Genomic DNA, 23,338 nt, shown 5'->3' with positions numbered 1-23,338 from the left:
CCTGGCAGCATAGAGTGCATATATCTCGAAACACTATATACACATTTATCTAAGCCTATACAATCACATTAGAGAAACTACATTGCAATAATGTTTATTAAAACAGTAAAGTATGAATGCATAGGCCGGATTTAACAATTGTTTACTTCTGTGTTTACCTATAGTGACTTAGAATAATTTTGTTTTAATCTAAAACACTATCTTAAATAGAATTACAAAAAGGTTTTGAGCTAAGCTTTCTTCAAGATGGACAATTTGATTTCACTCCACAGCCTAACAGCAACTGTCATTTAGCTACAGGAAGGAGAGAAATATCTACAGGCAAGCTTTAGGAGCTGACAGAATCCTCCTGTCAAACACCCACTACCGTGTGTCATCCTTGTCGCGTTTGCCATACGCCACTTTCTGGAGGAAAGCTATGAGGTCTTAGAATAAATGGAAGGGGATGAGGAGTAAAACAAACAACAACAAACCCAAAACCACTTTCATTCTGCTGACTTAGTCATTGATCTCCAATCTTGTTCTGTTTTGATCTGCTTTTCCTAGCACAATCATTTTTTTCCTTGGATTTTGGAGGATTTATTTGCAAGAAGTGATGGAGGCATCTGTTTGTAATATAGTATGACAGTTTTCAAGGTGGGTTTTTTGATGTTTGTATTGATTAGTCAGTCTGTTAAAATTTCATCATGTTACTTAGCTAGTTTTTATATGTGCATTGCCTGCAGGAGTTTCTGAAAGTTAAGACACTCGGCTTAATCTTTAAGCCAAAGAAGCAGAAGGCGGCAGGCTCTATAGATTCAAACATTCCCAGTTTCCAGTGAACTGCGTCATTTGTTGAATCTACCCAGTAAATTAGGGCATATGGTTTCTGCACACATGCCATCCTTCAGCCATCAAGGGCTGTAGGGATGGTAACAGCATAAAAAGAAAATACTTAGCGGAAGCAGGAGAAAAAGCTAATAGTTTGAGTATCTTAATCCTATTGTGTTTCAATCTTGTTTGTTTTCAATATTAATTGGAGAAATTTCCTTTGTCATCATGTTGGAAGAGTAAGATTCTGTACACATCCACAGAATGCTATTTGAAAACATATAAAGGCATATTATAGACAGCAGTATTTTGCTGATACAAAGCCAATTAAGGTACAGTTTATTTCCAAACATCATAATTCAGTCATTGCTTAGGAGGTATAAAATAGGTATAATCATTTTACATAAACTCATACATCTAATTGTCCAAGGATAGTATACATAATTTATTTTTTGTTGAGTAAATAATGCCTGTGAAAGACTTCGAAATTTAGCAGTTTTGTCCAAATCATCTGTTGAATTTATAATACTGTAAGCATTAAATAACGCAGAAAATTCTGGCTCTGATGTTCACACCAAATCAATCAAGAATGTTAATACAGTATGCACATAAATGTCTTGCTGGTTAAAGTGTAATAAAACAAGAATCCTAGTGTCAGATCATTTTATGCAAGCACCCTTTCTTTTGACTCATTACTATACAATTTGTTAACGCTGCATAACCCCACTTATGCGGAATATGCAGAGGTAAATGCATCAACAATCTGCCTTCAAAGATAACATGATATCTGCTACTGCAAGTATTGCACAGCTTTCTCCCATTTTTAAAAAATATTTTCCACACCATATGCAAATCAGGTCTACAGAAGTCAACACCTTAAACCTTGCATCTATCCCAGAAATTCAGTGCTGTCAAAGCCTGCATACAGCTATAGTACCTGAGTGAAGGAAAATAAAAGTTGAATGCAGGATATTAATCATAGAGCAGAACACACACACAAAAAAAATCTACAATGAGATAGAGAATCAGTACTTTTCTCCATAAATAAAATAGTTTCAAAGATCTAACATTTAAAACCTTCAGAGTGGTAAAACTGCCAACTGTCTAAACAAACAAACAAAAATAAAGTCACAGAAACACAACCAATATTTTATTTGTTTTCTTAAAATAAAGAATAAAATAATAAGGAAACAAAACCCCCAAAACTTACTCATCATTTTGAAGACCAACATATCTTGGACTTGGAACCAGCATGACTCTAACATTTTCCAATTTTCCTTTCACGATGTGCATAAACTGATCAAGGTGGCTCGAAGGTGGTTTTGTGGTATACGTCAAAAAAGCATCATCAAAGTTAATACAAAGTGTTTGTGGCTGATAATGATTCCCAAATGCCAAGCGACCCTAAATCAAAGAGAAAACCCAATTACCCATTATGCATTGCTCTTTTATATACATATGTATATACTAAGCTATAATAATGCAGTTTAACCAGCCATATGCAAATGGCTGGTTTATGGACAAAAATCTTGGCCATAATCTGTGCATGTGTAAAAATACTACCCTGTACATTAAACTCTCGATATTCTACCTCCTATCATCTCAATAACAGTTTTCCTGTTTTTTCTGGGACGAAAAATCAAATTTTAAGGAATGTTTCAAAATATCCCTATTAAAAGATGCAGGGAAGAAAAGAAAAATGAAGGGAAAAAACCCAAACATCTCCCCAGAATCCAACACACCACACATTGTACCACACTCATTACCTAGCTTAATTACTTGGTGATATTCCCGAAATTATTAAAAGTCTCAGAGACAAGTATTTCCCAAAACAGAGAACATAACTACGTTTCCATCAGCACCAGCAGGATTTGGGACTGCATCAAGGGAGCACTGGTGGTGTAATTTTAAAACTTTTTTGAAGCATGAAGGAGAACAAAAACTCAAAAAGAATGTATAAGAAAAATGAACAGCAAGCCTGATTTTAAGGATATACTGCTAAATATTTTCATTATCAGGGTCTCACTTACCGTGCTCACGTTGACTTTAATGACTGGAATAAGTGATCTCCACGAAGAAGAAGGATCTTGAGACTCTGTTTTTACTTTAACACTATAGGGGAAAAAAAAAAAAAGGGCTTATTATTTTGTCTTTTCTGCAGAATAACTAACCAACCTTTCTTCTAGGGGTCTTCAGTGCACAGGTCTCAGGGTACACTCCTTCCCCCAGGAGCGTCTCCTGTAAGGGACCTGCTAGCAGACTACTGCAGCCTCCTCCAGAGCCTGGAAGAACAGCAGGAAGAACACGCAGCTACGCCTTGGGTGCTGGTATACTGAGTTGACACAAGTAGAAAACAAGTGTGCGATGTTTAACACAGGGCAATAGTTAAAGAAATCTTCCTCAAAGGAACTTGGTCTGTTCTAAATATTCCTAAAACAATCCTTTTAGGTTTTTGGCATGGGATTTTTCACTTACCAGTAGCAGAAGTCCTTCCTGCACCTGTCAATAAGGGCATAAGATGAAAACATGAAGAGGTTGGCTCAGATGGCCAGCCTTTACCCAAACTTAGGACTGCCACAGCACCCTGAAGCTGCCCACTACGTAATATAGTAACATATACTGGCCTAGCCAGCAGCAGTGGAAGGACTCGTCTCATTAGATCTTCCCTGCTCCTGCCAATAAATCAGTCTGCTGTGATTCTGCCCAAAGACAGGCTTCTTATTGAATACCGGACTTCACTACACATAAGCCACGTAGAATTCCTTATAGACCCTCACCGTGTTTTCTGGGGTACCCCAAAAAGAGGAATAAAATAAGAAAAGAAGGTTTGTGTAGCTATGCAAGAGACAACTTGTGAAATCAGCTCGAGTTTAAAGCTCAAGAACCACTAAGTCCTCCCAACACCATACATATCCTCACATTTTGTCTATTCAATGTCTCGAGCAACTATTACTTCTATTGAGTAATACCATTATTATTCTGCAAGCATAATCCTCTTCAACACATGCTCCCTTTCCACAGTGTGCTTCAAATAGATTTTTCAACCTGTCTCTGATCATTAAACAAGGAGTGTTTGGTTGTGTTTTTTAATTATTATGGTAGAAAGTCTGAGGAAAGGAAAAAGATTTAGATTGTCAGGCTTGTCAGTGCAATTTCTCTCTCAGCTGTGCTTCAACCATTTGGCCTCCAGAGCATATGTTAACAAAACATTACCCAATTAGTTCAGCACTTTGCAGAACAAAGCATCAACAAAATAGCAAAATGAATAATAATTTACCTTTCAAGATTTGTATGTGTTCTCTGTCTCCCATTTACTTGTGCTTTTTCATCATCTTTCTTTGCTGGAATGATTGTGGGATCCAAGCCAAATAGTTCTTGAAGTTGTCCATAAAGCTCAGAACGGTTGTACACATGAAATTCAAAGTCATTCACCATAATATATAGTCGTGTTTCTGCCTTTGGATCTAAACAAACAGTAGGAAAAGAGTTTCTAGTTCTATTCCAACATTCCCTTGCAATATTTACAGTTTTTCAAATACGCATATTTTGCAAAAAACAATCTACATGGTAGTGAACAGCTGCTGAAGTACACATTAAAAAGCAATAAAAAACCTCAACAAAATAATTACACCATTCCAAGCAAAACAGTAAAACTGATTTTGCGAATAAGACAGTTGCATAAAAAATATAAAACCTGAAAGGCATTTTACCCTTAGGTCACAATCCAAAAATAAATCCAGGCAGGAGCTGTACAAAATGGTAAATGAGGTTTATTCAGTCTCATATATGAAAACGAACAAACAAAAATCCCTCTTGATACACAGCACAGAAGCCTCGGCATCAACTTCTGCTTTTTAGCACAGATGTCAGTACTTAAGATCAATTCAATCTCAAAAACTGAATGGTTTTCTAGCCAAGCTCTGTGGTACAGCAAGCCTTAACTGGGAAAAAGTGTTCTCTTACAGAGAAATAGAAAACGTCAATATGCAGAACTAACAAGTAGTATACTCATTTTGCACAATCAGTCAATGTTTTCATAAATTTGAAATTTTAACTGTAACATCAGCTTAACTCACTGATACTTAAAAACTAGTTTAACATCTGCTGATAGCACACATAGCTGTTTGTGACATACTTTGAGATACTTTTGCCTTCGATAGCATGACCTAATTATGTAGTTAATGTGAGGAATAAGCTCGCACAATTTCCTCCTAATTATCCAGTTGAAAGATCGCCCGTTACACATTCACTCAAGGGACTTGAGCTGCTCTAAAACCTGATCTGGTCTTTCTAAGTCAAACAGACTTTAGGAAGCTGAATTATCAACAGTTATTACAGCAGTCCCCAACCTCTAACTCAGGGGGTACAAACCGAAGGCAACATTTCCCACAGACACTAGAAATTACGAAGTCAGAGCGTACACTGTTGCTGTGGTGGTCAGTGTCAAGAGAAGAAACGCAGCTGCCCAAGAGCCAAAGTTTAGAGACACCTGCTTTATTAAATTCACTCTTTGCAAACAAACTCATCTGTCCCCTGATGTTATGCATCTATACACTCTGTCCCAAACACAGCAATGCACCTTTTACCCCTCACGCCTAAATTACCAGATATTTCTATATCATTTTTGAGATATATATATGTATATATATATAAAGTGTAATAAGTCTCCAGAAAGAACTGACATCACACTTTTCTTGAACAGGAGACAGAGAAAAAAGTTAATGAGCCAGTTTCAGTTCCTTCCTGTTTTCATAAAAACACTATCAAATCTGTTTGTTGGTAATATTAATTTGCATCAGTACGATATAGGCAAAGGATGACGTGGACAAAGACTGGAATACACAATTGTTCACTTGGGAGATCTCAGCATCATCAAGAACTCAAATAAATGTAATTTTTCAATTCCTGGAGGCAAGCATTAGACCTCAGTAACTAAATGAAATCATATCTAGTAATTCATTTCTTTAAATGGGATTTAAAAGGACAACTATCTCTTTTTTCCTAATAACAAAAATAAGATTTGACCTCCACACATCAATTTGGTTGCCTAAGACACTTTTGGAAAACAAAAAAAAAGCAAGGAAAAAAAAGAGACAAGCACATCTGAATGTCATATAGTTAAATGATTCAAAGCAGCATATAGGTAGATCATGTAAAACTACCTACCACATTGATAGCAAAATACTGAAGTTTTACCAACATTTGTTGGAATCAAGGTGACTAATGTAGCCAAGGTTTTGACATTAGTCTCCTACAGAGTTTAATCAAGATGTACTATTTATTCATTATTTATTCAAATGTTTGTATCACACCTACCCAAACAATTGAACATAAATACACCCACTACATAAAACTTAATGGGAACATAAAACAAGCCACTCCCAACAATAAAAAGTAGAGGAATGGTTCTCAAAACAGTATTCCCCCTTCAAAAAGTACCTCACAAACTACACCACATGGGTTTACAATATGAAAATTGATAAGCTGCTGTGGCACCTAAGCCAAGACATCTGGGTGTGCCCTATTCACAACACAATCCTCCAACTTTTGCTTCTAAAGCACTTTCATTCCTCAAGTATGTACAAAACCTACTCTGAAGTCCCAGTCTGATTTAACTTAACACTCAAGGAGGAAAACAACCCACATACTTGACTTTCTGTGAAGTTCTTTCAACATTGGTATGACATGCCTAGTACAAACATAGTGCTGTGAAGAAAAGCAGATTGCACTTGCTAGGTCAAACAGAGGAACTTTTAAAAAAACAAAGCAGAAAATGCAACTTCATTACAAGTTATCAATAATCATTATCCAAACTCTTTGTAGCTCAAATCCTCTCTTATGCAAGGAACTGTGATTAAGTCTTTATGAGAAGCATCCTTAAATTACAGTGCAACCTAAGTCTTACAGCAACATTTAGTTTAGATTCCAGAGGGCAAGTACACAATGCATGAATTTTGATAGGTTAGTTTTCATCTTCTCAGAACAGTGGTAACAAAATAATTCTCTTTGCTTTAAAACAAACGTGAAAAAAAAACAGAATGCAAAGCATTTTCATCTTTCCTTTTCCTGATACAAAGGTTTAATAGTCATGCTTCCCTGCATCCATTACTGTAATCTACCCTGTGATCATAAACACATATTGACTACCAGAAGTTCAATAGGAAGAGCATACCATAAAGCATTTTGCAAAGCACATACACCAGAGCACAGGAAACTGTTCTGAGTTTGGCCGCCTCTTCCTAATAACCTTCACTCTTCTCTGACCAATCTCAGATCATGTTCCTCGCTCAGTTTTTCTTTCTTTGTGTATTCTCATAAGACTTTGTGTATTCTCTTAAGACTGACTTGCAAAGTCAGTGGATCTTAGCGGGTCAGCAGCAACCAGCAGGCACTGCCACATTCTTCAGCTCATCAGGAAGAAGGCTGAGAAGCCATGTGATTAGAAAGCAGTTAGCAGGGAAAAACATTCCCAATAACACATGAACATATTCCACGGGCATGTGGAACAATACTGGATTTTTCTTACCAACAGGAGTAACAACCTGCAAGCTGAAGTTATATTTTCCTAGGAAAACAAGTAATTATTTAAGAGAGTATTTTATTCACGTTACTTTGTTGTCAGACCTATACTCCTCTGACCTCCTTGATTACTTGGATTATTTGTCCACTAACTATGCAGTCTTAAATGCCAGCAGAAAAGGTTAAAGCCTTGCAATACTGCCAAGCAAAAATACCACCATAAAAGACAGAGACAACTGTCTTTATTACATTAAATTCATTTTTTTCATTCTATGAGCCACTAGAGAAATATGGTTTAACTATCAGATAAAGACAATTCTATGAAAACCTGCTGGACAATAACCTGTGGTTGGAAAAATCTAATTAACTATAAGACTGGGTTTCACTCTTTGAATTAGTCTTCTTATCATATAAAGAACTTGAATTTTGTCCTATCAGCTCAGAGGCTTAGTAATGCCTCAGTAAAAAGAGGTGAGCAACTCTTCCTAATTCATATTACTAGATTGAACAGTGTCTCCTATTTACCTGCATAATGTGTATGCAGTACTCCTACCGCTGTTGAGTTGGTACTGACAAAGCAACAGCTGTACAAGCTTGCTGACAAGTCTAAGAGGCTTCACACCATCAGAGGCCACTTTGAAAGGGGAGATGGGAAAACAAAGCCCTCCAAAGCTCGATGACCCTCTCAATTAGTGCCCTCCTCAACTGCAGACAGTTGCCATTTCTGGACCCCCTTGAAATAGTAATGGAGCTGTGATGCTTCAGAAGTTGAGAGAGGCAGGACCTGAGACTCATTCAACCAGATTCTAATCCTATAAATGACTAAGCACACATCACAAGGCTACTTATGTTTTCTCAGTGTTTTCTGCAGATACAATTAATCTCGTGCATCAAGTGTTAATTGTCCTCCTTCAGCCACAGAGAAAGAAGAAAAATAAATTAATTTTTGACACTTCCCACTTCTATGACCACAGATGTTATCAAGACACAGGGTTGTCAAATACTAAAGAACATTCCCTACTGTAACACTTTTGCTAAAATACTGACAGCACAACACTAAAACTTGAAAACTAAAATCACTTCCAGAACATAAGTCTCTATTTATCATAGTTATAAACTTCAATACAGGGTCAGTTATGCTTAGACTACAGATAATGAAGGCTACTACTAAGGTTCATGGTTTGTCTTAAGAAGGGTTCAATTCTGCATTTATTTCTTTGTATTGTTCTAGTCTACTAACACAGATCAACCAGGTAAAAGAACCCATACCTTCTGATGATTCAATGTACTTCAGGCACATATTAACAAATCAATTACACACATCCAAATGTGCAAAGGAAGCATTTTTCTGTAGGCTATCTGTATACTTAATTTAAACTTTGAAACCCTTTTGGGAAACCTACCATGCTGTTTCTGCTTAGGGTTGTACATCTTCCACCAGCGAAATATGATAAATCCATCTTGAATTCTAAATCAAATAAGTTAGATAAAACAGAAGTTGAGCGATAATCCCAAATCCTGTGTGCAGTTGCATGACATTTTGCCTTATGCAGGGCTGAGATCTGCAGTTGCAGTAGCGCACAAGCAAAGCACAAAACATTTCAGCATAAAGCATACAGTATAATATTACACACTTACTGCATTAGCTGAAACTTGTATAAAATCCCATATCCACTGCCTACTCAGAGCTTTCAAAATTTAACAGTAAGAATCAAAATTACCAACTATTCACTAGCGGTTCATGACACAAATTATTCTCAATTCCAATAAATAAATGCAAATTACTTGGCCAAAACATATCTTCCAGACTTAAGAGCAGGAGCATGAAGGTGTGAAAGACATCAAAGTCTAAAGCATTTTCTTTTTTAACATTTATAAATATATTTATTGGTCAATTGTAAGATGGTATTTTGAGATGTGTTATTTAGACATATACATTTACTGTATTTGAAATTGCTATTTAGAAGAGTGACTCCCTTGGAAATCCGTACCTGATAGACATGTCTTCTGTAATGAAATAGATTTCACGAACCATGACTTTTCCAGACAGCACAGAGAATGAAAAGGAACCTAGTGTGAGAGAAAGTGTTTATCGGACATTAGCCTAAAGTTGTTGATGCTTTATTTTCTGAACAGGAAGAATATAATTAGTATTCAATTATCCAAAATGTGTTTACTGGGTATCTTGAGTTTTCCCTTTGAAAACACACTGACTTTCAGAGGAAAAGGGAAGTCAGAGATTCAAAACATACAAGACAAAAAGTACACAACTCAAAGGTGCTGGATTTGGCACCATCCATGAATACAACCAACCCTGAGACACGCTAGTCACTCAGGAACACTCAGGTGCCTTGCGAAGCATGTGAAAAAGAGTTGAGAAAGCTATTCTGAACACCTGCAAGTATCAAACCATTGTATGCAAGACTGTGATTAGAGAAATAAAGATTCCTGACAACATAATTTTTCAAATGGCTATAAAGTTTTCAGTCCAATTATTATGACAAATTGTGTTTACAGCAGGAAGGATTAATAAGCATGAAAAGACCAGCAGGTAATGCAATAGCCCGTATTTTTCCTAAGGCTTTTCGCCTCACCCACAGAAAGGTAAGTAAACCCTGATTTGTTTTTTTAAAAAAAAATAATCAACATTAATCGATTGAAGTCAAGCTGTAAATCATGGGATTTAATTAATGTTATGTTCTTCTTACTGATTAAGTTTATAAAGAACACCATATATTTGGTAAGCTATATCCAGCTGTCTTTACTTAATAGCAATTTCACAGAGAAATTTTAATAAAAGCCCATAGATCAAGTGTAGCAGCCAATAACTATTTCATCTATATTGCTGTTCAAAAAGTTGGATTTAAAAATGGTTTGGATTACAGTTCTTAAATTCTTGAGGACATAAGCAAATTATTGCAGGGGTCTCTTTGGCAGGTGGGCATGGGTAGGTTGGGGTTTTTTTTAAGTTTTCACTACATTTATGATCAATAGTTGCAGAAATAGTCCAGAACTAAAGTCATTGCCATTCTGGGAAGCAGACAGAGGAAGGCGTGGAAGAATAAATGAAAGAAAATTAAAAGTGCAGTCAGAGTGAGGTTGTGGGATACAGCTCTCTGTGACTCCACATCAGATATTTTTGTAATGTGGGTGAGTGCCCAAGTGATTTGTACTGACCTGTTTTATTAAAAAATGTTTTAAAATATTAAAAAAAAAGTTAATGGATTTCAATGCAAATGTTCTAGGCAGTATAAATTCTACATATCACAGTCCCAGTATGAATTAACATGATCAGTTGTTCTGACAGCTTATTTAGAAAGCAAGGACACTGCCGTAACAGTGAGTTGAGGCTTGAGAGTCCACTGTGCCCCTCTGAGCCCATTCCAGCGGTCACTACCCATGCTACAGATGCCGTATAATCTGCCCCAAAGGTGCAGGAGAGTGGGAAGCTACACCTCTTAACAACAAATCATGAGAAAAATTCAGAAGCGGCTCAGGCAGGTTCCATGGGGGACTGAGGTCAATCTTCTACTTTAATACAAAATAGTGAAAAAGGGGGTATTTTCCTACCTACACCAAGAATCCTCCCCTAAAGCATAATATTGAACTTTTTATCTTCTTAAATTAAACCCATGCTGATCATTTTCACATTACTCTAACAAAGGAACACTTTGATCTTAGAGTTTTTAGCAAATTGAGGTATAATAAAAAGCAGCAGATAAACAGTGGCATTACAGTAATTACTTACCAATATGGATGTAGCCATGTTTATACAATCTGTTAAGAACCAATGTTAAAATGAGTCCAATGTTCCGGGAATTATAGTAAGTTAAGTAGATAATCCATCCACAAGACAATATTGTCGCTGTTGAAAGATTAAAACGAATTAAAATATTTTTTAAGTATGCCAACCTAGATAAAAGCCTTACCTATCAAGACTATAAAGCACAAGAATAATCTTCCTACTCTCCAAAAAATTTTGGAACTGATGGGACATTGTAATGGGTGTTTTCAGAGATGGTGTGAGAAGGGTATAAAGAGATGGGGAGAAAAAAGAAGGCAAAATGGAAAGTTAGGGAAAGCATAGATTCTTCACCACTCTTCCAATCCCCAATCCCAAAAAATCCCCAAACATCCTCCTAAGGACCTGCAAAAGGCAACACACAGTTCATTGCATCCCTTATCATCCAAGAAGTTAAATTTCATAGATCAAGTGATAACATTCATTATCCCACACAGCACCCACCACAACAGAAGTCATACTACATTCCTTCTCCACACCATGAACTGTAATTAAATTTCTAATATTTCAGACCTTAGCACAGGAAGCAACATTATCACATCTGAAAACATTTCTTAAGTTGCTGTATCTTGAAAGAAATGTACCAGTACTCGGGTCAGCAGAAATCTGTCAACAGTTCAAGCATGGAATTTGATAGGGAAGAAAAGGAAATGGCAATCCAGTAAGAAACATGTTTAAAAAAAAAAATAGGTCTGCTAATCCCCAAAGTAATTTTTACTTTAGTTGATTAAGAGCTAGTAACCTATTTCTAACTACAAGGGTTCTCAAAGCTTCCAGAAGGACGAACTTAAAGGAATGGGACTGCCAGGGAATGGGCTAGTTCTAACTCACTTTACTGATAATTACCATACTGTTTCATCTAAAGCAGAGTAGGAAAGAAAGCAATTTTTGTATTTGCGATATCTCTACTCATTATACTAACTGAACTTCTAAAGAAGTTTTTCATTTATGTATACACTTCATACTCAAAAACTCAGATTAATTGTGCCTTTTATGGGAAAGCTGAGGTGCAGAAAGACATACGGGTATGACACCCTCACTCTGCAGAGTTCAGATGATTACTCAAGAAAAAAGCAAAAAAATCCCACAAAAAATTACAAAAACAATCTGTCCTTTTACTGCCCCTTAATTTTTTTTGCAGTGGGATGCTCCACTGCTTTGTAACAATGCCTATGCTTTGTTGAAAGATGAGAAGGCAGAAGAGAAAGACTTGTGTGACTGGAAAATGGATCCTGTATGGCCAAAATTCAAGTAGCTCACACACTCGACAGGTAATTTCCTTGACATGCAAAACAAATCAGATCTGTGTGGGTGATTACACAGGAGCAAGGCAGGGAGGGTTAAAGCTGCACCCAAGGAAAGAAACTGCTCTTTGCATTCAGTGAAGGCACACTCCAAGGACAGCGCTTACCTCCTCTCACTTTCAGATGAGTAAGCTACTCACTGCTGGTCCTCTATCAATGTAGGGAGAAAGGTGGAATGACTCACACTCAAAGGGTCTCATTTCAGTAATAAAACTTAATTTGATATTAAAGTTCAACTAGATACTTAACTTCTAGTTACCTAAAGCCAAGAAGGTACCTTCTTAAGGTAACATATACCGAGAAAAAAATCAGCAAACTAGTGCACTTTCCATGGACTACGGTCCTAATGCATTGCCTTTACCACCAGTCTCATCTCTGTCACAAATTGCAGCCTTTTCTTTTCCCTCACCAAATTTAGTCTCCACTATAAGTGACAGATCCCATAAACTGTATTCATCTCGTTACTATATTCTTGATTTTTAAAAGCCTCTTCACTGAAACTACATTTTAGAAATTACATTTGGAAAATTTTATCGCATGTGATTTTTAGAAATTATTCTAGAATTGAGCAACAGCTCTTTGAGGAGCATGTTTGTTTCTAGAATTCATCACCTCTTCTACTGGACTCAATAGTTAGCTGTTTCAGGATTCAGGAGAAGGAACCGTCGTCATCTTTTTTTGTTCTCTTATAACAGGATACCATACCTCAGCAGATGAAACCAAAGGAGGAATGGCTGGTTGAAACGGAGTCAGTTAATAAATATTACTTTAATATGTTTCTATCCAAACATCATAACAGGAGGCTACCCAGCTTTTTCTGGTTTTTGTCTAATTGTTTCTAGAATACCGGGTGGTTTCTTACAAAGAGATCAGCAGCTCCCCTAAACTGCATAATTGTATATAGGTCATTCTCCCTGTAGAAAAAGGGGATTGACTATATTATTTCTCGAAGTTCTACCCACCCTTCTGTGAAACAGAAATTTGTAAGTTTAATATATTCAAGTAAGTAAGAAAGCTAAGCAAAGCTTTTAGGTTTAAGTTACAGCTGTTACACAAAATTGTTTATATCCTACATACTTTCCAAGTAGAATTACTAATAGTTTGCTCTAAAAATCCAGCACAGAGAGGGAAAACCAGAGAAAGATAATTCTGTAGGTGCAATCTGATACTTCTGTTCTTTGGTGAAAGACCCAAACATCTCTAAGTCTAAAGTCAAAGCTTCTAGAGACAAATTTTTCAGATCTGTTCCACATTTTACCATGAGCAACTATCAGCATGGTGACTTCCCTTACTTTCCTCTTGATTACACTTTGAATTTTATGTTGAGTATGAACATTTCATGCCAACATGTTAGAAGTGAAATAAACAATATTTTGAAGGCACCCTCAGCTAACTTGCCTATGTCATTTTCATTCAGTTTGGGCTACTGAAAAAAATAATTCCAGTACGTCAACAGACAATGTACATGATTTAACTTCCCAGAAGTCAAAAAATAAAGTTATTTTTCCTGTGCTGCCCCTCACACCAGGTTTAAGAATCAAAGCTGAAAAGCAGGTATTATCTACCTTTGGAAAAAGTCTGAATTCATCACACACTTCTACCACTCTCATCTGGACCTGAATACAACTTAATTTTTATTTTGTTCTCCCTGACCCACCAGTTCATACATTCCAAAAATAAAAGTACCTACACACAAATATAAATAGCATTAATGTTAAAAAACCATCATATCTAGATCAGGCACATTTACAAAAATAGCCCATAACCGAGAATGCAATGGCTTATTGTGGCACACAAGTAAGTCTAGAAGATATGTCATTAAACAAAACAGTTTTATATCACTATTCAATTTACAGCATATTAAATGGCAGATATGTACATATTGGTATAACAGACTTAATGTATCTGCCTGTCATGTGCTACCATGCTAATCCTTTTTTATGGTATTATAATTAATCACCATCTTACTCTGGTGTTAGAAAAAAATTATTTCATGGAGAAAAGGTCTGTGAATTCTTATTTTGTAGAGTAGCAGTTGTAGAGCATCGTCCTTCGCACATTGGACATCTCCCAAGTGTTGTAGCACTTTCTGAAGTAGTAGTTCTTTCTGAATTACTTAAGTAGCATTGCCATATCTCACTAAACAGCTGTATGACAAATAAAAAAAAAAAATCTATTTCCAATGTTTTGATGTAATTTGGTAAGAAATTTGGTATTGGTATGTCAGCATTTAGAGAAGCATTTAAAAGTACACGCACAAAAAAACCCATTTAACCAAAACAGAATAGATCCACCTTACCTACTAACAGCCAAACAACATTGGAGTCATGTTCTGTTAGGAAATCTTCCAACTGCGTGATACTTGGGACAAAACTATCATTTTTTCTTTGATCCATTGCTAAACTGTTTTTGCACCAGCACCTATAGAACTGAAGGTAAAAAAAACAAACAAAAAATGAGTAACAAGCACAGTACAGTTTGGAGAAAACTGAGTACGTACCATGTTAAATAATCTCTAACAGTCTGTTTCACACAACTATGAATTTACTTGTTCTATTCCTTCAATAACATCTTCCTGATTCTCAGCTACCCTTTCTTCTACTCTTGAGCTCCACACATCTTTGCTGAAACAGTTTCCAGGCATGTGCCTCCCTAAAATAGATCAAAAGAATGCCAGGATATGCTCTCAAAATTTAGTACCCTGCCTTATACAGCATATGTAACTGTTGTACCATAGCAGTAGGTCGAAAGGTAACCAAACATACAAGGAAAAATGAGTCTGTATTAAGCCTTCTAACATTCAAAAAGGGAGTATGAGACAATGTAAGACTGAAACCGCTGCCCCTGCAGGAGGAGAGGCTGAAGCAGACACTTTCAGGAGCTATGGAAAATTCCCATAACCTCCTAATCCACTGCATCATATAAAAAGTGACTACATAGTGTTTCTGTTACAGAAAACAGAAGACCAGTCCTTCTGATCTTACACACTTATTCAAACCACCCACAAATCAACTTGCAACTGGGTTATATTAATTAAATGTGATTATCAGGGAGTAGCTCAACTCAGTAACATCTGTAATTACACTGCAGTATTTAACTTGCATTAGTTTCATTTGAAGTCTTCTCCCTTGGACGTTATCTGTCAAGCCTTCTTACAAGAAAATAAGCATTAATTATGCTTTTTTTTTTTTTTTAAACACCTTCCAGCTCCTGTCAGTATTCAACCCTCAGAAAAAAAATGAAGACTTCATAAAGAAAGGAAATAAAGTCTACTCAATGCTCTTCATCAAGAGCTCTAGAACATAAAATTAAGTAACATTGGTAAGACCTTAGTTTTTGAGCAGCATATCATCTTTGGAATAGTCAGTATTTAAAAGTGTTCACAATAAAACTAATAATTGATCCATTTTTTCCTGTAACATCCATAGTATCTCTCACTATTATAACTTGAAAACAAAATGTAGCAGGAGAAGTTGAAAAAAAACCCACAACCCTGCTTTAATGCATTTGTTTCGCCCCTACATTTGGGTAAAGTACCTTGAGCTAAGAGCCTATATTTTAAACTAAAATAGAAGTAGAGTCCCAAGAGTAAGCGCTAACAATCTGGTCACTACTTCTTCTGTAAGAAGGTATAGAACGGGGAGGAAAGAACATGAAAGCAATAAACAGAAACAAAGAGCAACAAAAAAAAAACGACCACCAAAAGACCAGACATGACTTCCGGTAGTGATGATAAAGAAGCTCCTAACATAGCTCCCCTACAAAGTGGAGCGCTTGTTATAGAGGGGACATTACAACGGCAAATTAAATCACATAATGGCATTGTGATTTGCTTTAAGACAATCACGGTACCTTAATAAAAAACCCACATGTCAACTTGTATTATGAAGCAGATGATGCCTCTGCAGGCAGCCTCTAAGAGCCTTTAACCCGTGAGTGACCGGGTAACTGAAGAAACCAAAATCAACACTTTCAGCATAAAGGAAGAACTAACTTGTTTTTTCCCTTTCTAACCAAGGGACAACAGGGTCACTCTTTTGTCATCAAGCCCACCATGGAAGTGCTGTCAGTCAGTGAGGACAGCCTATCACCTTAACAAATACCACCACTGTTTAATCCCTCAAGAAAGCAACCTGTGGCTTCTTCCTAAGAAATTACCACCCAATGTTACGTGATGCTGAGGCAGGACATGAAATATTCTTATGCTCTTAATAGGACTGTGGCAAGACAACTCAGAGACTGCAACTCATGGGATCCTGATAGTTACTTATTTAAATAAAGACCATATTCATAATTTTTTGTTGTCACTATTCATAACCATAAATTGGATATCCTCATAAATTTTATGGAATATGTTTGCTATTCTCATGTAAATAAACACAGGAATGCCCCATCAGTCAATCATGTGTCAACACATCTTTCTGGAGCTCCACAGCTGATCCTTTAACACCCTGCCCCACTGATGGGCACCCTTCACCCTTGATTCAGTCACCTGAGGAAGACTATGATGACAATGAAAGTGTAAGTACCCAGAAACAGGCAGCAGCAACACCTGCACTAGATGTGGGGTCTCAGTACGTGTCTCAGAGGAAGCAGGTGCTTAATCCATTTAGATTACGAAGCAATTCTAGCCAAATGAATTAGTATAATAGAAAGGGGATGCGCACAGAGACTGAAGTAGTACACACTTTATAATGTCCTTGTGCATTTATACGGCACGGAGGATGGAGAGGCAGGATCTGGATCGTGATTGTTAAGAGGAAGAGATGCAGTATTTTCAAGAAAGATATTAGCTACATTCAGTAACCAGCATTTCCTTCTGTTAACAGTCCTGCACCTATCTGCCTTCATCTTCCATGCCCTACATATAGTACCCATACAGTTAAATTGTGCATACCTCTCAGCTGCTTTCACTCATCCACCCTCTGTTACGTTTACTCCTATGGGCAAAATTTGCAATCAAACATTAACTGTTGCACTCCTTCAGGAACACTGACCCATAGGTTGATGAGCCTGTAATTTACATTCATACTGCTACTCTATTCTTCTGAAGTAACAGTATACTTTGCAAATTTTATGAAACAACTCTTGGACGGATAAGATCTAAATCTGTGTGGGAAAACTGACTCTGACCAACCCTGCTAATACAAGAAAGAAAATGCACAAATAGCAAGACAAACCCAGAACTTCATATTTACCTCTCTGCATTTATTTATAGTATTTTCTCAAGGTCTCTACTGTTTTGAGATAATGAGCTCCATTAACATGCCAGAATATAGTCCAAAAACGTAACAAGTGTTTTGGTTTATTTGCCTTCTCCTGCCTTTTTTTTTTTCTTCTCCTTAAGCACATCTTTACTACTCAGTATGTCATTTGGGCCTCTCATTGACCACATACCATGTTATTACATACAAAATGTACTCGCTTTCTCCTGAGAGGAAGCAGGCAAAGAGAAGGATTCTGTGGTAAGAAGTGACAGAATCCCAATACTTTCATTTATCTTCACATCAGTCCTTTAAGGCATTATGTAGTCTTCTTTCTGCAAATGAAGATACCTGAAGCAAGGAAAGATAAAGGCCAAATCCTTTATTTAAGATGCCCAAACTAAAATACTTGGGCCTGCTTTTCAGGTTGTGCATGTTTAGAGGATTTAGTATGTTTAAAGCAGGCAGTGGACTGGCTTGAAGATGCGAGGGTTCAATACTGCCGTACATTTGCTCCTCCTGGTCAGACAGGCTTTCTTTATAGCAGAAACACACACTTAACAGACACTTAAAAAATTTTTTTAACTACTTGTGTCAGGTATTAATCCATTTTTCTCAGTGCTAAGAAGATGCAAGTGATGTTATAATCCTGGAGGGATGCACTTCATTTCCAGTCTGCTTCCAGTATTCCACACTGAATTCAATTTTTACAGCAACTATTCTATCTCTAAAAAGCCAAATACTCAAAAGCAGCTGCTTCAAATCTTTATAAACACATTCCAGTCACATCAAATAGGTAAACTAGTTTTAACCTCAGCCTAACACATTAACGCTTAACACAGAGAACAAAGCTCTGCTTAAACAAAGTCATTAAAAATTTACAGAAAGCACGCATATGTGAAAGAGTTGACAAAAAAAGTCACAACAGAAGCCCAGTCAGCAGGCCCTGGGTCACCAGAATACAGTTGCTGGGCAGAGACGGCTGCAGCCTGGGGAGCAACAACCCACCTGTAAAAGGTCTGTCCTGTACCTATAGCTGAGGATGAAGGCAACAGATATTTTATTCAGTGCCCAAGAGCATTAGGGTAATATGGGTCTTGGGCTGCATAAGAAAAGGAGAAAGACAAAGAAATGTCTGTTTATCACATCCTTTGTAACACACTTTTCCCGGCACACCTCGTAGAAACAGCTGTATAAAACTTGGTATCCAAAGGTGGGGGAAAACTAGCACTTCATGATATTGAGAAGAAACACTTTTATACAGTTAAGAAGCATGTAGAGAAATAATTTGATGCTGCCAATCCCTTATTATTACTAGAATTCATGAGGGGAATAAACCAGGAATTTAAATTTGTCAGACATATTCCTCAGATCTTCACAGAAATCGAGTGCTTACTGAATATACATTAATTGCTGTTATTAGAGGTTAACTACCATTCTGAAGATACTCAGCTCCCAACTTCCACAGCAATTACAAGACAGTGGAATCACAACTACACCCGAAATGACACATTAAACAACAGGAGGTAAATCCCTCTAGTCTAAATAAACGAACCTAGATAATATGTCTGTCCCATCTGTCCCATCTCCAGTAAAGGAGTCATACCCACAGCAGGTCCTTAGAGAAAAGGAAAGAAATGGTATTTTTGCACCCTACCCACTCCACCACTTTCTTTCAAGGGGTCTCCATTAACAGTTGCTATGAAATCAGATCTTTAGATATTTAAATTACATTAGAAAGGAATCTCACAAATGTAAACACGACTCAATTGAATCTTCCTCTGAAGGTATCGTGACATTGTCAGCACCCAGACACGCATTAGGCACATTTCACAAAACAAAAAGCTGCCAACCTTGGCGTCTTTCCCAAAACACTCCAGCTAGTTCCAAAGACTTCAAACCCATCCCGGCACAGCTTAGGAAACTCAGCTATTCTTTAATCAACAAGCAAGGGAAAGAGGAAGGAAGAGAAGGAAAGTTGTTCTCAAAAAAAAAACAACCATGTACACAAAAAATAAGCTGAGTGACAGCACTCACACAACAATTCAGCCATCTGACATATTGCACTGGCTTTGTACCTTATACCCAATTAAAGATTAGCAGGTCTTTTCTTAAGAAAAGCGCTAAGATTCAGGCCTATTTTCTTCCCTCTCCACTAGTGCTTGAAGTAATAATAGCAGTAAACTGTAAATAAACTAAACTACTGCTTTAATTATACTAATGAAATCTTGATACAATCTCTAGCAGAAACAGCTGAACTGAAAACAGAGCACAGAAGAGCCACACCTAGTTAAACCAGAGTGTGGACAGCCTTAGTTAAACATAATTTGCACTACAGTAGCCTACATTAGTAAATAACAGGTTTACTTAAAAATTAATTAAATCAAAATTAAAGTATAATCAAAAGAACTGTAAGATATAAGATTAAAAAAAAATCATTCTTACAATAGCCTACCTGATGAGATTTATTTTACCTAATAGAGAAATAGAAACCACCAAAGAAGCATCTACAGTAAAAAAAAAAATTATTTAACACCCTTCTGAGAGCAGTGAGAAAAAAAAAAAACCAAAAGAGAAGTCTAGTATCTACTGATTCAGTGTCCAAAACAGCAGGACTGATACTTTATTATTTATTTATAGTAGTACAGGACATGAGTTTTAATACAGAAAAAAATCAAAGACAAACTCCTGCTATGGCAGCCAACATACGGTACTCCTTGCATCACTCAACTGCTAGCCTAGAAATGCCTAACTGAACTTTGGATGATTTGTCATTTCATTTTAATTTAAAAAAAAAAAATTGTATGTTGTTTAACCTTGCCTCCCAAACTTGTTCAGGGGAGAGGGCTGTTTTCTTGCTTACACTGACAGCTTTTGATGCTGCAGAATAAAAAAAAAAAAAGGACAAAACCAAGAAAACTAACAGAGCCTAAAGGCTCATAACAGTAGAAATAAATAAGAACTTCCCTTATGCACAGTCCTCTATTTAGAAAGAAAAAAATTCCTTTTTGGGGCTGGTCTCAACAAGAAGGCAATGACTTATTTTTTCCCCTCCCTTTTTTTAATTTGAACTACTTGATGAAATTAAGTCTTCTACACCTTACACATGAATTGTTCCAGAAGTACTTCCTCTAAACTTCTCCTCTGACACATCACCACAATTTGGGGAAAGGGGGAAATGTACCATAAATCAAACTAAAAATCAGTCTCATGGCTACATACACCATCATCCTGAAGTGAACTACATACAGGTCTATAGGTCTTCATTAATATCTGTCCCAGTCTACAGTCAACCCAAAGATTTTGGCACAGCAACAAGTGCTATAACAAGTTATACAAGAAGATAAGTTACTAGGAGAAGGTAGCATATCTCAACACCACTGTAAACACAGCATAACTCTGCATGCTGCTAACGAAGAGCAGTAAACTCTTGCCTACTTCCCACAGGATAAAATTATGCAAAAGGACAATTACCAAAGAGCAGCTGATGCACATTTCACATGCCAAAGCTTTCTAACAGCATACCACACATGAGCTGTCCCTAAAGAAGTCCCAGACGAGCATGTAACTCCACCCAATCAACTCAAGCCGATTCACCAAGAGCAAAACCTACTCAGGCATTAACCTGTTCACGAACACTGTTGAACTGTGCAAGTTCAGGCCACGATCCTAAGCAAACATCCTTTTAGATCCAACTGCCCAAATGGACTTTAAATACTGCTTTTACCAATGATTGTTTGAACAACCTATTAACATACTTTTACAAACAAGAGGACTACTTCTCCCTGCATTCCAGTTTTTCTTCTCAGTTTCCAAAATTTCTGGCCTGTTTATCTGATCATTAAGTTTTGCATATAAAAAACCAAACCTGCACTGCTACAGTAAAAAAAAGCCAGAAAAGTAGATTTAACTAATTAAATGACACAACAGAACTCCCATGGCAACAACTATGGTCTTTTTCATATTAAGCCTGATAAAAACATATCTAGAGATACATCTGTTATAGTAAACTACCAACTTGGAAAGTTTCCACAAAGTTTAGTGAAGGCTGCTCCGGAGATGGGTCTTAAGATGGGAAACAAATCCAGATGTAGATTATGGCTGGGATATTATCTGTGTGTTAATCTCTAAAATACATCTCCACCATATTAACATGTTAAAGCATGTTCTATTTATAAATTACATCCGATTTTTTATTAACAAGGTGAAGTGCAAGCACATTATCATTGCAGCTTCAGACACATCAAAAAGCAGGTGCATTTTGTGTTACATCAGCAGGAGGGGTGTATGTGTGTATTAAATCCTTTAAGGACTGCAGGCACCGGCAGAAATCGCCTTTCACCGGCCAGGGAAAGGAAGAACAAAACTTTCCTCGCAGGCCAAACAAAACTGGAAGCGCCTGAACTCCTGTCCTCTGGCCTTACACTTTCTCTGCACGGCGTTAACCCACAAAACCCAGACGCAACGGGAAAACAGGAAACCGTGAAACCGGAGGGGCTTCCTCTCGCACCGCTTCCACGGAGAGCAGAAGGGGCGGGCGGAGGAAGGGGGGCACGCCGGTACCGGTCACACAACGCCCCGTTGGGCGGACGAGGCAGCACTGGAAGACCGCCTTCCCCTGAGCACCGGCAGGCGCGTAGGAGGCGCGGAGCGGCCCCCGGCCCCTTCCCCGGCACGGCAGAGCCCCGCGCCGGCCCCAGCACGCTACCGGCGCCCGGCTCCTCCCGGGGCAGGGGCGGCTGCCGCCCCTCAAACCCTCCCCGCGCGCAGGCGGGAGGCTTTTCCCTCACGGAGGCCGCCGGCGACGCGGCCTGACAGGCCCAGAGACGGCGGCGGGGCGGACTCCTCTGCACCAGCCTCCGCCCCGCCTTCAGCCTGCGACGGCTCCGCACCGGGCCGGGCCCGGTGGGAACGGGAACAGGACCCCGCCCGGCGCCCCCCACACTTACGCCATCGCCCTCCGCGGCGGCTTCACCACAGACCCGGAAGCGGCGGCGGCCGGGGCTCTCCCGCACCTCACGGCGAAGGCCGGGCCGCCCCGCCCACAGCGCCGCCGGCCCGCAACGCCGCCGGAGCCAACCGCGAGGCGCCGCCGGGCCGCGGGGCCAATGGCAAGGGCGGTAGCTCCCCGAGGGGGCGGGAAGAAGAGGGGGCGCGCCGCCAATCGCAAGAGGTGTGTGTATGTGTGTATGTGTGTGTGCGCGCAGGGGAGCCGCCCTCCCTTTCACGGCGGGTGTGGGTGTGCGCCGCGCATGCGCGGGCGGTGGCACAGCTGGCGGAGCCCGGCTGCCAGATGTGCGCGGCGGGCGCTGTGCGGTGGGTTTGGCCGCTGGTATCTCTAGCTGATAAACACAGCCCGTCACTTTTAGTCTCTTTGATGGCTCCTGCAACAGACGCAGTTGTCACAACCGCGTTTGAAGCGCCCCTTAAGCAGAAGCAGTGCCCTTCGCTGCCCCGGGCTCCCGTTCAGCCTCCCGTCACCGAGCACAGGCGGTACGGAGGAAGGGCTGCGTGCTCGTCAACCGCTTTCCCATTTGCTCGCAGTTTGATCGTTTCCAAATTGGGAGGCACCGAAGTGTTTTGTTTACCGAGTCGCTGGGTAGTTCGGTGTTCTGGCTGTTCATTTTTGTGTCCGTTCGTTCCCTCCAAAGCAGGTGGACAAAACTTGCCCCCAAAAGACAGGCAGATAAAAAGTTAAT

The 23,338-nt window shown here is 38.6% G+C and overlaps 1 protein-coding gene across 12 annotated transcripts in view; it reads right to left on the bottom strand.

The window, feature by feature from the left end:
• Positions 1–22,702, bottom strand: part of BLTP1 (bridge-like lipid transfer protein family member 1) — a 114,713-nt gene extending 92,011 nt beyond the window's left edge. For 11 of the 12 annotated variants that reach the window (XM_075751080.1, XM_075751085.1, XM_075751086.1 and 8 more), the window contains exons 1-8: positions 22,589–22,679; positions 14,735–14,864; positions 11,078–11,194; positions 9,321–9,399; positions 8,733–8,797; positions 4,088–4,274; positions 2,841–2,922; positions 2,021–2,214 (exon numbers count right to left, since the gene is read on the bottom strand). In XM_075751080.1, coding sequence (XP_075607195.1) covers positions 2,021–2,214; positions 2,841–2,922; positions 4,088–4,274; positions 8,733–8,797; positions 9,321–9,399; positions 11,078–11,194; positions 14,735–14,831 — 821 coding nt within the window. In that variant the 5' untranslated portion in view covers positions 14,832–14,864; positions 22,589–22,679. Of the gene's footprint in view, positions 1–2,020; positions 2,215–2,840; positions 2,923–4,087; positions 4,275–8,732; positions 8,798–9,320; positions 9,400–11,077; positions 11,195–14,734; positions 14,865–22,588 lie in introns of all 12 variants that reach the window. The other variant, XM_075751092.1, reaches the window with a different exon arrangement.
• Between the last annotated feature and the right edge of the window lie 636 nt (positions 22,703–23,338).

This window comes from Balearica regulorum, chromosome 4 (assembly GCF_011004875.1).
Source record: "Balearica regulorum gibbericeps isolate bBalReg1 chromosome 4, bBalReg1.pri, whole genome shotgun sequence".
Taxonomy (NCBI): domain Eukaryota; kingdom Metazoa; phylum Chordata; class Aves; order Gruiformes; family Gruidae; genus Balearica; species Balearica regulorum.
This window is presented reverse-complemented; position numbering and strand designations above follow the sequence as displayed.